At 40.4% G+C, this 12,545-nt stretch overlaps 1 protein-coding gene across 1 annotated transcript in view; it reads left to right on the forward strand.

The window, feature by feature from the left end:
• Positions 1–11,417: 11,417 nt before the first annotated feature.
• Positions 11,418–12,545, forward strand: part of ADAM19 (ADAM metallopeptidase domain 19) — a 78,279-nt gene continuing 77,151 nt past the window's right edge. The window contains exon 1 of the mRNA XM_021695569.2: positions 11,418–11,484. Within this exon, the coding sequence (XP_021551244.2) occupies positions 11,418–11,484 (67 nt within the window). The remainder of the gene's footprint in view (positions 11,485–12,545) is intronic.

Consider the following 12,545-nt stretch of genomic DNA (forward strand, 5'->3'; position numbering starts at 1 on the left):
ATACATGAAGATTAAACAGTACACTTCTAAATAACAGATGAGTCAAAGAAGAAATCTCAAGAAAAATTTAAAACTATTTTGGGTTAAATGAAAATGAAAAACAGCTCATCAAATTTGTGAGATACAGTGAATATAGTGATTAAAGGGAAATTTATTGAATGTGTATATTAGAGGGAAGAAAAATCAAAAGTTAATAATTTAAGCTTCCATCTTATGAAACTAGAAAAAGAAGAGTAAATTAAATCCAGAGTAAGCTGAAGAAAACAAGTAATAAAAATTAGAGCAGAAATCAATGAAATTGAAAACAAGAAATCAATATAGAAAGTCAATTAAACCAAAAGCTGGTTCTTTGAAAAGATCAATAAATCAATAAGCCTCTAGCCAGGTTAACTATGAAAAGAAGAGGAGACACAGATTACTAATATCAGAAATGAAAGAGGGGACATCAGTACAGATCCTATGGACATTAAAAAGATAATAAAGGAATACTATGAACAACTCTTATACCCACGCATTTGATAACCTAGATGAAATGGACTAGTTCCTTGAAAGACCAAATTTGCCAAAATTGACACAAGAACAAATAGACAAAATGAATAGGCCTATATCCATTAAAGAAATTGAATCAATAATTAAAAACCTTCCAAAACAGAAAGCACCAGACTCGTGGATTCACTGGTAAATTCTACTAAACATTAAAGGATGAAATTATACCAATTCTCTATAATCTGTTTCAGAAGATAGAAGCAGAAGGAACACTTCCTAACTCATTATATGAGGCCAGCATTACCCTTATGCCAAAACCAGGTAAAGACATTACAAGAAAAGAAAACTACAAGTTAAAATCTCTCATGAACATTGATGTAAAAATTCTCAAAAAAATATTAGCAGATTGAATCCAACAATGTACAAAGAGAATTATATACAACGATCAAGTAGGGTTTGTCTCAAGTATTCAAGACTGGTTCAACACTCAAAAATTTTTATTATAATCTGTCACATCAACAGGCTAAAAAAGAAAAATCACATGATCATATTAATAGATACAGAAAAAGCATTTGACAAAATCCAACATCCATTCATGATAAAAACCCTCAGTAAACTAGGAGTAGAAGGGAATTTCCTTAACTTGATAAAGGCTATCTACAAAAAACCTACAGCTAACATACTTAATGGTGAGAAACTTGAACCTTTTCCAATAAGATGAGGTACAAGGCAAGGATGCAATATCATACTGCAAGTTTTAGCTAATGCAATAAGAAAATAAAATAAAAGATGTACAGATTGGGGAAGAAAAAATGAAGTTATTTTCATTTGCAGAGAATATAACCATTACGTAAAAAATCTGAAAGATAGACCAAAAAAAAAAAAAAAAAAAAAAGCTCCTGGAACTAATAGGTAGTTTTTGCAAGGTTGCAAAATATACAAGGTTAATATACAAAAGTCAATCACTTTCCTATATACTAGCAATGACCAAGTGGAATTTGAAATTTAAAATGCAACATCATTTATATTAGCACCCCCTAAAATGAAATACTTAGGCATAAATTTAACAAAATATGTACAAGATCTATATAAGGAAAACTATAAATTTTGATGAATGCAATCAAAGAACTAAATAAATGGAGAGATATTCCATGCTCATGGATAGAAAATTCATTATTGTCAAGATATCAGTTCTCCCAACTTAATCTATAGATTCAAAGCAATCCTTATCAAAATCTCAGCAATATTGAAGGAGAACAAAGTTGGACACTTCTCAACTTCAAGACTTACTATAAAGCTACACTAATCAAGACAGTGTGGTATTGGCAAAAGAATAGACAAGTAGACCAATGGAACAGAATAAAGTTCCCAGAAATAGACCCACATAAATGTAATCGACTGATTTTTGACAAAGGAGCAAAGATTTTTCCTTTCCACAAGTGACACTGGAACAACTGGACAACCACATACAAAAAAAAAAAAAAAAGGGAATTTAGACAAAAGCCTTACATTCTTCACAAAAATTCGCTAAAAATGGATCACAGACTATGTAAATGCAAAACTGTAAAACTCCTGGAGGGAAATATAGGAGAAAACCTAGATGACCTTGGGTATGCAGTGACTTTTTAGATATAAGACCAAAGTCACAATCCAGGAAAAAAGATAATTGGTAAGCTGCACCTCATTAAAATGAAAAACTTCTGCTCTGTGAAGACAATGTCATTAGAATGGAAAGATAAGCCACAGACAATATTTGCAAAAGACATTTGGTAAAGGACTATTATCCAAAACAGGGGTGCCTGAGTGGCTCAGTCGGTTAAGCGTCTGCCTTCCGCTCAGGTCATGATCTCGGAATCCTGGGATCGAGCCTCATGTCAGGCTCCCTGCTCAGTGGGGAGTTTGCTTCTCCATCTCCCCCTGCCTCTCCCTCTGCTTCTCCCCCTGCTCATGTGCTCTCTCTCTCAGATAAATAAAGTCTTTTTTAAAAAACAAAGTATACAAAGAACACTTAAAATTCAACAATAAGAAAACAAACAGCTTTATTTAAAAATGGGCCAAATTTTAACAGATAACTCACCAAAGAAGATAAATACATGAAAAATAAATAAGTACATGAAATACATACATACATACATAAATACATGAAAATACTTTTGACATCATATTTTGTTAGGAAATTACAAATTAAAATGAGATACCACTACACACATATTAGAATGGCTAAAATCCAAAACACTGACAACACCAAATGTTGACCATGGTGTGGAGCAACAGGAACTCTCATTCATTACTAATAAGAATACAAAATGGTACCGCCACTTTGAAAGACAGTTTGACAGTTTCTTACAAAACTAAACATACTCTTCTATTTTTTATTAATTTTTATTTTTAAAACTAAACATAGTTTTAACAATCTATGCTAACCATCTAACAATCATGCTCCTGGAAATGAATTGCAAACTATGTCCACACAAAAACCTGCACATGGTATATATAGCAGATTTATTCATAATTGCCCAAACTGGGAAGCAACCAAGATGTCCTTCAGATAAATAAACTCTGGTACATCAAAACAATGGAATATTATTCAGTGATAAAAAGAAAGGAGCTATCAAGCTATGAAAAGACATGGAGGAACCTTAACTGGATAGTGCCAAGTGAAAGAAGCTAATCTAAAAAGGCCACATATCATTTGATTCCAACTATTTGACACTCCAGAAAAGGCAAAACTAGAGAGACAGTAAAAAGATCAGTGATGGGCAGTTTGGGGTTTGGGGTTTGGGGAGAGAGATGAATAGGCAGATCACAAAGGATTTTTAAGGCAGCAAAACTACTCTGTGATGTTTATAATGGTGGATACATGTCATTACACATTTGCCAAAACCCGTAAAGCATGAAACACCAAGAGTGAACCCTAATGTAGACTATGTACTTTGGGTGGATAATGATGTGTCAGTGTAGGCTCGTTACCTCAGTCATAACAAATGTACTACTCTGGTGGGGATGTCAATAGTGACATAGGCTGTGCAAGTGTGGGGAAGGGGAGTATAGTGAATTCTTCATACTTTGTGTTCAATTTTGTTGTGAACCTAAGACTTCTCTAAAAAATAAAGTTTGTTAATTTGAAAAATATATTTCCTTTAGGGTCCTGTGGTAGCAAACAAATATCAAAACCCCTCTCCCGGCTATTCTGCCAGCTGTGGAGATACCACCCCACTGTGCTTCTGAGAATGGCCTGAATTCAGCCCAATTTCTTTTTAAAGATTTTATTTATTTATTTATTTGAGAGAGAGAGACTGAGAGAGAGAGAGCATGAGAGGGGGGAGAGTCGGGAAGGTCAGAGGGAGAAGCAGACTCCCTGCCGAGCAGGGAGCCCGAAGCGGGACTCGATCCAGGGACTCCAGGATCATGACCTGAGCCGAAGGCAGTCGCTTAACCAACTGAGCCACCCAGGTGCCCCCCCTTTTTTTTTTAAAGATTTTATTTATTTATTTATTTGAGAGAGAGAGACTGAGAGAGAGAGGAATTCAGCCCAATTTCCAGAGTGACAAGGAGGAGATGAGAAAAAATCTTGAAGTTGGGGTGCCCTGTGAACTGGGGCATGGTAGATCCCACAGCCACCTCAGGCAACTTCACCTCTTCAAGCCTCAGTGTGCTTTAATAAGACCAGAGTAACATAGTGGTTACAGACCCTAATGGGTTCAGTGGCTCTGAAGCTCCTCATACTTCAGTTTGAATTTGGGCTTTGTCTCCAACCTAGCAAGTGCATGAGCATGCTTCCATTGCCACCCACCTCTAGCTTCACAGTAGGAATATCAGTAGTACCTATGGTGGAGGGTTGTCCTAGGATAAAATGTGATGATGCACTCGGCACATGGCACATTGTAAGCATTGTGCAATCAATTATAACTATTATTATTAGGTGGACATATTACATTGCCAAAGTTTGACCCTTTCTGACCTACAAAATCAACAATTCCATATGGCTTGACCTTATCTCTTTTATGGGACTGTTATGGGCACTAAATGAGAAAATATAGGCACTGGGCTTGCTACCATTTGAGGTGCTCAATACATGATCATGATTATTATTATTTTTATCCACAATCCCAGGGACGGTACCTGTTGTTGAGAAATCAAAGAACCCAAGACATACATCAAGAAACTTGATCATGCTCTGTAACTGTCATTTCACTTACTTGTCAGTTCCTACTCCCATCTCTCTTTTCCCTCACCTTCCCCTACCCTAATTATTACAGTGGAGACCTTGTCTTAGAAATCTTTGTATTTGTAGATTCTAAAAAATGCTAGGCACATAATAAGATCTTTGTATTTGTAGATTCTAAAAAATGCTAGGCACATAATAAGTGCTCAAGAAATGCTGTCGAATGAGTGATTCCAAGAGTTTTATGGGTTTCCCCAGGGGTTAGGGGATTTGCTTCTCTTGTGGATTACTGGGGCCAAAAAAGGAACTAAAGACTAAAATCTGGAACATAACCAAGGGACTCGAGTAAAAGACCTATTTAGGCTTTAATTCCTTCTGTCAGAATGGATCCAATAATCCTAACCTTGCTCCATCATAGAGTATTTGAATTGCAAGAATGTTGCTGGGAAAATACACATCTATTAGAACGGCTAAAATTGAAAGAACTGATGATACCAAGTTCTGACGAGGATGCAGAACACGTGGGACTCTCATATATTGCTGGTGGAAATGCAAAACTGTACAACCACTTTGAAAAATATACTTTTTGTAGTTTCTTGTGAAGTGAAACATATATTTAATGACAAGACCTAGCAGGTTAACTCCTAATTATTTACTCTAGAGAAATGAAAACTTATGTTCACATCAAACTTGAATATTTATAGTGACTTTATTCATAATTGTCAAAAACTGGAAACACCCAATGTCCTTCAACTGGTGAATGGATAAAATAACTATGGTACATTCACACAATGGAATACTACTGAATAATAAAAAGATGGGAACTCCTAATACATGCAACAACATGGATGAATCTTAAATACATTTTACTGAATGAAAGAAGCCAGACTCAAGCTAAATTCTGAATAGTTTCATTTATATGATATTCTGGAAAAGGCAATGCTATAGGGACATAAAGCAAATCAGTAATTGCTAGTGATTGTGAGTGACAGGAAACTGGAGGGAAGTTTTTGGAGTGATCCTTATTGTGGAAGTGGTGATTTGATTGTATGTATTTGTCAAAACTCATAGTCGTGTACACTAAAAAAATAGAGAATGTTAACGTATGTAAATTAGACTCAAATAAACCAGACTTTTAAAAAAGAGCTAGTTTCTGGGAAAATGGTTTACAAAGCAAAATTATCACTGGGTCAACATTATTACCATAGTAAGGGCCAGTGGAGACAATTCTCCTAAAAGCAACTTGGAAGTGTGCTGAGCCAGAGTGAAATAATAATCATTAAGTACTTAATTTATGATTTATTTAATTAAACATTTATTGTGCCTTCCAAATACTGGGGGGATGAGAGAAGAATCAGGTGCACCTCCTATTCACAAAGGGCTCACAATGTAGTGGGAGTGGGGTAAGGAAAACAAAATTACAGTATAACATGATCATTATCTTTGATAATAATTAAAGAACCAGTATATAATTAGACTCTTCACACATTACACACTTAAAAGGACAAACTAAGCATTAGAAATACACTCCTTACCCCTGCACTTAACAGCAGTAGAATGAGGATAATAAAAGCTAGCATTTATTGACTGCTTACTTCGTGAGAGATGTTATTCTAAGCACCCATTTAAGCCTCACAAAAACCCTATGAGCTAGGAGCCATCATAGAAAAGTTTATTTACCCATGGTCACTCAACTGTAAAGGATCACAAAGAGATTTAAACCCTGTTATGATGGTCACCTCCTAACCATGACAGTATACTGTAGCTAGAGAAGAACACTGACCTGGGTTACCTAAACTCCCAAAATTTGGAACTGGTTGTTCTAACTCTACCTCAGTTTCCTTAATATCAGAGGAGAGACTCAAGCATGCAAAACTCTCTGTGTAAGACACCAGGGCAAACCATTATTCCTCTTGTGATCCTTTCCTGTGCTTGCTATTTACCCCCCCCCCCCCCCCCCTTTCAAAAAAAAAAAGTAATTATTTTAAAAAATGGAAGAAGCAAAACAAACAAACAAACAAAAACCGAGAAACCAAATTAAACAAAAAAATCTTCATCCATCCATAGTCTCACAACCCAGAGGTAAATATTGCTAGCATTTTGGCACATTTCCTTCTAGTATTTTAAAAAAATATCTTTTATTTATATAGCTGAGATCATACTTAAATGTAATTTTGGACCCTGCTTTTTTTCACTTAACATCAGAGCATGAACTCTTCATAAACATTATTTTAAATGGATATATAATAATCCATCATATAGATATTCTACAATTTATTAACTGTTCCTTCACAGTTGGATATTTAGGTTGTTTCCAATATTATAAATAACACCACTATTAACATTCTGGTCCATAAATCTTGTAGGTTATTTTTTTAGGATAGTTTCCCAGAAATGTAATTACTAGGTTAAATGTCAAGAATATTTTAAAGATTACAGTGAGATGTAGTATTCTTTAAAAACAACAAACACATTCTTCACAAACAAATGGAAAGGCTTCTATGGGGTCAAAAGTTGTTTGTATGTTTGTTTCTGTGTATAAGTATGGAGGGGGGTGGATGAGAGACAGATCTGGAAACTTTCTCAGTACTTGGTCAGTGCAGTAACCACGTGACTTTTTCTCTTGTGAGCTATTTCTCAATTTTTAGGAGCACATGCTGATTAAATATTGATCACTGAGTGCCACCAAATGGAAGCAAATTTCATGTATGGAGTTTGTATGCCTTTTGCAAGTATATTGTCCATAGAATCAGTGAGACTTGGCACCTGTGTTTTTCACTAGGCAGAGCATTTTCACTGCCATTATCTCAACAGCTTCTCATAGCTCCTGGGTGAAATGGGTCGGGATAGCCATTACCATTGGTAGGTCATTGGTTAGAAACTCAGGCCCAGAAAGAAGTGAATTACCCAAAGTCACAGAGCTAGTTGGAGAGAGCTGGGACTAGAATTCTAGTCTCGTGGTTCTAAGGCAAAAGCCCCTGTTATGGAGTGAATTATGTCTTCCCCCAACCTGCACCCCCCATCCATATGTTGAAGCCCTAACCTGCAATGTGACCATATTGAGAGACAGGGTCTATAAGGAGGTAAAAAAGATTAAATGAAGTCATAGGATGGAGCCCTGATCTGGCAGGATTAGTGTCCTTATAAGAAGAGGAAGACCGGAGCTCTTTCTCTCTCTCTGCACACACACAGAGAAGAGGCCATAGGAGGACACAGCAGAAGATGGCTGTCTACAAGCCAGGAAGAGAGGTCTCACCAGAAATCAACCCTGCCAACACCTTGATCTTGGACTTCCAGCCTCCAGAACTGTGAGAAAATAAATTTCTGTTGTTTAAGCACCCAGTCTGTGGTATTCCGTTAATGGCAGCCCTAGAAGACTAATACAGATTTTGGTACCAAGAAGTTGGTGGGGTGGTTGTGGGGCGGGGGGTGTTGTTGCTGTAACAAATGCCTAAAAATGTGGAGGTGTCTTTGGAACTGGGTAATAGGCAGAGGCTGGATAAGCTTTGGGGTGCATGCTAGAAAAAAACACCTAGGTTGCCTTAAAGGGACTGTTGGTAGAAATTGAATGTTAAAGATAGTTCTAGTGAGGGCTGAGGAAGAAAAGAGAAGAACTGTTAAAGAAAGCACCTATTATTTTAGAGAAGACTCACATCATCATGGACAGAATGTTGGTAGAACTGTGAATGTTAAAGGTGATTCTGGTGAGGCCTCAGAACATGGAAATGCAGAAGATGGAAATGGAAATTGGCAGAAAGGTGATCCTAATCATGAAGTGGCAAAGAACTTGGCTGAATCGTGTTGTAGTGTTTTGTGGTAAGTGGAAATTGCGAGTGATGAACTTTGATATTTAGCTAAAGAGATTTCTAAGCAAAGTTTTGAAGGTGTGGCCTGGTTTTTCCTTGTGGTTTATAATAAAACGTGAGAGGAGAGAGATAAATGGAAGGGACTGCTAAGCAAAAAGGAACCAGAGTTTGAAGATTTGGAAAATTCTCAGCCCACCCATGTGGCAAAAAAACCAAGAATGCATGTTTTAGGGAAAACACCAAGGGTGTGCCTGGCCAAGCACTCTATAAGGAGGTCACCCATGCAGTTCATCAGACATCTCAGCAGAAACCAGGAATAGAGATGGGATTTATACCAGCAAGAGACACAACCAGTTTGGACCAAAGGGAACAGAGAAGGGACAAAATAAGGAAGGCTATTGGAGTTCTGGGATTCTACAGGACAGGACAGCTGAGCTATTGGGCTGTGAATATGCTTTATCTTTCAAGAGAAGGTAAGAATGACCCTGAAGGTGATTTAGAGATCATCAGGGCTGCCATTCCCACTATACGCCTAGGGCACTCAGCCCAGAGGGCAAGGCTATTTCCTTCTCAGGTTCAGAGGGTAGGGAGTTGGGCCATCCCTGCCTTGTGCTTCAGATGCAGGGCTGCAGCAAAAAGCCACAGGTGTGGGACTGCTGCCCAGAGTCGAGGAGGTAGGGCCACTGCCTAAGACAGTGGGGATGACACCACTGCACAAGTGGGCCCGGACAGCATAACATTCAGCTACAGGATTATGCTAGAGCTTTAAGATTTGGTGGAGTTTGCCTTGCTAGGTTTTGGATTTGTCTGGGACCTGTCACCCCTTTCCTCTTTCTGATTTCTCCCTCTTGGAATGGGAATGTCTATCCTATACGGTATTTTGAAAGCACATAAGTTGTCTGGTGTCCAGGTGGAGAGGAATTCTGTCTCAGGATAAATCATACTTGGAGTTTCATCCATATCTGATTTAGGTGATATTTAGATGAGACTTTGGACTTGGAATTGATGCTAAAATGGGTTAAGACCTTTGGGGGTGTTGGGATAGTGTGAATGTATTTTCTGTACAACGAGCACATGAATGTTGGGGGGGTGGGGGTCAAAGGAAAATGTTATGAACTGTGTCTCCCTCAAATTCACATGTTGGAGCCTTAACCCCCAGGGTGGCTGTTTTTGGAGATGGGGCCTATACAGAGGTAATAAAGATTAAATGAGATCATAAGGGTGGGGCTCTGACCTGATGGAATTAGTGTCCTAATAAGAAGGGGAAGAGAGAAGAGCTTGCTATCTCCATACAAGTACTGAAGATGCCACGTGAGGACTCAGTGGGAAGGTGGACGACTACCTGCCAGGAAGAGAGGGCTTACCAGAAAACCACCAGGCTAACACCTTGATCTTGCATTTCTGGCCTCCAGAGCTGTGAAAAAACAAGTTTCATTGTTTAAGCCACCCAGTCTGCAGTATTTTGTTATGGCAGCTCAAGCAGACTAATACAGCCTCTAAATACAGCCTCTAAAAAGACCATATCTTTTATTTATCCCATGGGTGCCCAATGGTTTTGACAGACCCACCTACCTACTCATCATTTTCAGGAGTGTCTTGTCCTTCCCAATACATAGTATTTTGTTGAGTTGTGCAAACCTGGGTTTGAAGAAAGAGGCTCAGCGAAAGGAACAGATAACAAAAGGTCTGAGGCTTGGTTTCTAGAACCAGGCTTTGCCAAAACTTGCTAAGGGATCTTAGGCAAGCCACTTCTCTCTGATGATTATCATTATCCATCTGTAAAATAAAGTGTGCTGCATCAGACTCTGGAGTTAGACAGATGTGGGCAAGAGTCCAGACTCTGACATTAGTTGCGTGACCTTGCACAAATTACTTAGCCCCTCAGGTTTGGTTTTCTCATCTCTAGAACAGGATAACCCCAGGGATTACTGGGCTAATTAATAGATGATGTATCCAGAGTCCCCGGCACATTTTAAAGGACAATAAAGATGGTTCTTTTCCTAGATTAATTAATTAATTAATTAGCTTAATTTATGCAAAGCGCCGAGGACAGTTTCTGGCACTTAGAAAGGGCTGTATCTGTCTTAGTTACCTTTTTTTTTTTTTTTTTTATTCTAGCAGATAGTAAGTCCTCAGTAAGTAAGGTCCTTATGATTATTTTCAGGCCTCATATCCCTTCATTTCCCTCCAAAGCCCTAAATCCTAATTATACCTAATTCTGTTTTTCCCCCAATACAGCCCGTGGGCTTTCCTGCCCTAGTGTATTTGTCTACTCCGTTTTCTCTGTCTGGTGCTCCATTTCTCTTCCTCTCTCAGAGCTCAGATGTCTTCTCCCCTGGGAACCCTCTCTCCACTACCCTCCTCCCCCCAGTCAGAGGAATGGCTCCTTGATTTGTGTCCTGCTAAGAAAACAACTCCATATAGCACTTAGTTTTTTGTGCCTGGTGGTTCGGTTAACTCTTTCAGAGCCTGCTTCCACGCGTAGCGGCCTCGGGGGCACGGTGCTGGGTGAGTAGCCTCTGGGTGTCACCCAAGACGTCTAGCATAGTGCGGGACAGAGGAAACGGGCCCCTGTGCAGAGAGGGGTCCAGTTTAACTCCTGGAAGCCCGAGCCCCCGACCCTCCCCAGGCCGCGCCCACCGTGAAGCCGGCTCCTCCGTGGGCTCGGACTCTCCCTCCGCTGCTCCCCATCACCTGAGCCGACCCGGCTCCCAGGGGTGCCCCCGGGCTCCTTCCCGGCGGTCCCTCCCGCCCCGCCTCCCCTCCGGGCGGGCGCGTCCCCTCCTCCACCCCGCGGCGGAGCCCTGCGGAGCTGAGGGCGGAGCGTCGCTGCCGATGGCTGGGAGCGGGGTTGGGAGGCGCTGGGCTAGCAGTGGGTTCCAGACGCGCCGCCGCCTGGCCGGGGGGCTGGCATGGCCGCGTGCTTGTGAACGCGGAGCGCGCGAGGGGCGGCTGCCACCATGCCCGGGGGCGTGGGCGCCGTCCGGCTCTGCCTGCTGGCGCTCGCCCTGCCGGGGTGGACCAGAAGTAAGTGGCTGGGCGCGTGGGGGGGTGGGGGGAGGCTGGGGGAGGATGGAGGCGGGTGGGCTGGGTGGCCCGAGGACCTGGGAGTCGCCCCCTGCAACTCCGCGGGGCTGCTTCCCCGAGGTCCCCCAGCCTGGGAACCCGGGCTTTGTTCCCACGTTGTGCGCCCGGGGAGGTGGTGGGGGTCCGGGAGACCCAGAGCAGGCGGAAAACAGCCGGTCGCCTCCCTGGCTTGCCTCCCTCGCCCTCGTTCTCTTTTTCCACTGTTTTTCTGCTTTTGGCTTCTCTTCCCGCTGCTTTCCTAGTCTCTCCTCTTCTCTCCAGTCTTTGTGTGTGTGTTCCTATAAATATATATTGATAAAATTGGAACCATACCATATGTACAGTTTTGTGCCTTGCATTCTCCACTTCACATTATGAGCCCACATCGTTACAGTCTCCAAAAACGTGCTTTTAATGACTGTAGATTACATCAAGAAATCGCAGAAGTGTAATTTTCAAAAAGTTAAAAACATGACTCATACAAATATAGGATGAATGGGTAGCAGAGATTCCTTCAATTCATTAATGAGGCGGTGAGTAGAATGGTAAAGCTGGTTCAAAGCATGAGAGGAACGGATGGTACAAGCATCAGAGAAAATGTTGAAGTCGTGCACTGGGACAGATACAAAAGTGGTCAATGCCCCCATAGGGTCAACCAACCTTAATTCTTAGTTCTCTCTCTACCCTACCGAAGTCATTTGCATCTCTACCAGACAAAAATCTACAGCTAACATGTAACTTCACACAGTATGTTTTTTTTTAATTTGTTTTAAATTTAAAAAGTCAAACCAAGGTGCATTCCCCTAGAAAAATGTGGTGATCTATGGGAGGGCCTGTTAAACAACTCTCCAGTGTGACACTGAAAGGGCATCCTGCTTGCTTTTTGCCTCATTTGCAAGTTTTGAACTATTTTTCTTAAGATGTACTCTGTTCCTCTCTTATTTAGCCTTGCTTTCAGTATTTTTTTTTTTGCAATCATAAAGATAATTTCATTCCTTTAAACATTCCATTAAATATCATAT

The sequence above is a fragment of the Neomonachus schauinslandi genome, chromosome 7, assembly GCF_002201575.2.
Source record: "Neomonachus schauinslandi chromosome 7, ASM220157v2, whole genome shotgun sequence".
Classification (NCBI taxonomy): Eukaryota; Metazoa; Chordata; class Mammalia; order Carnivora; family Phocidae; genus Neomonachus; species Neomonachus schauinslandi.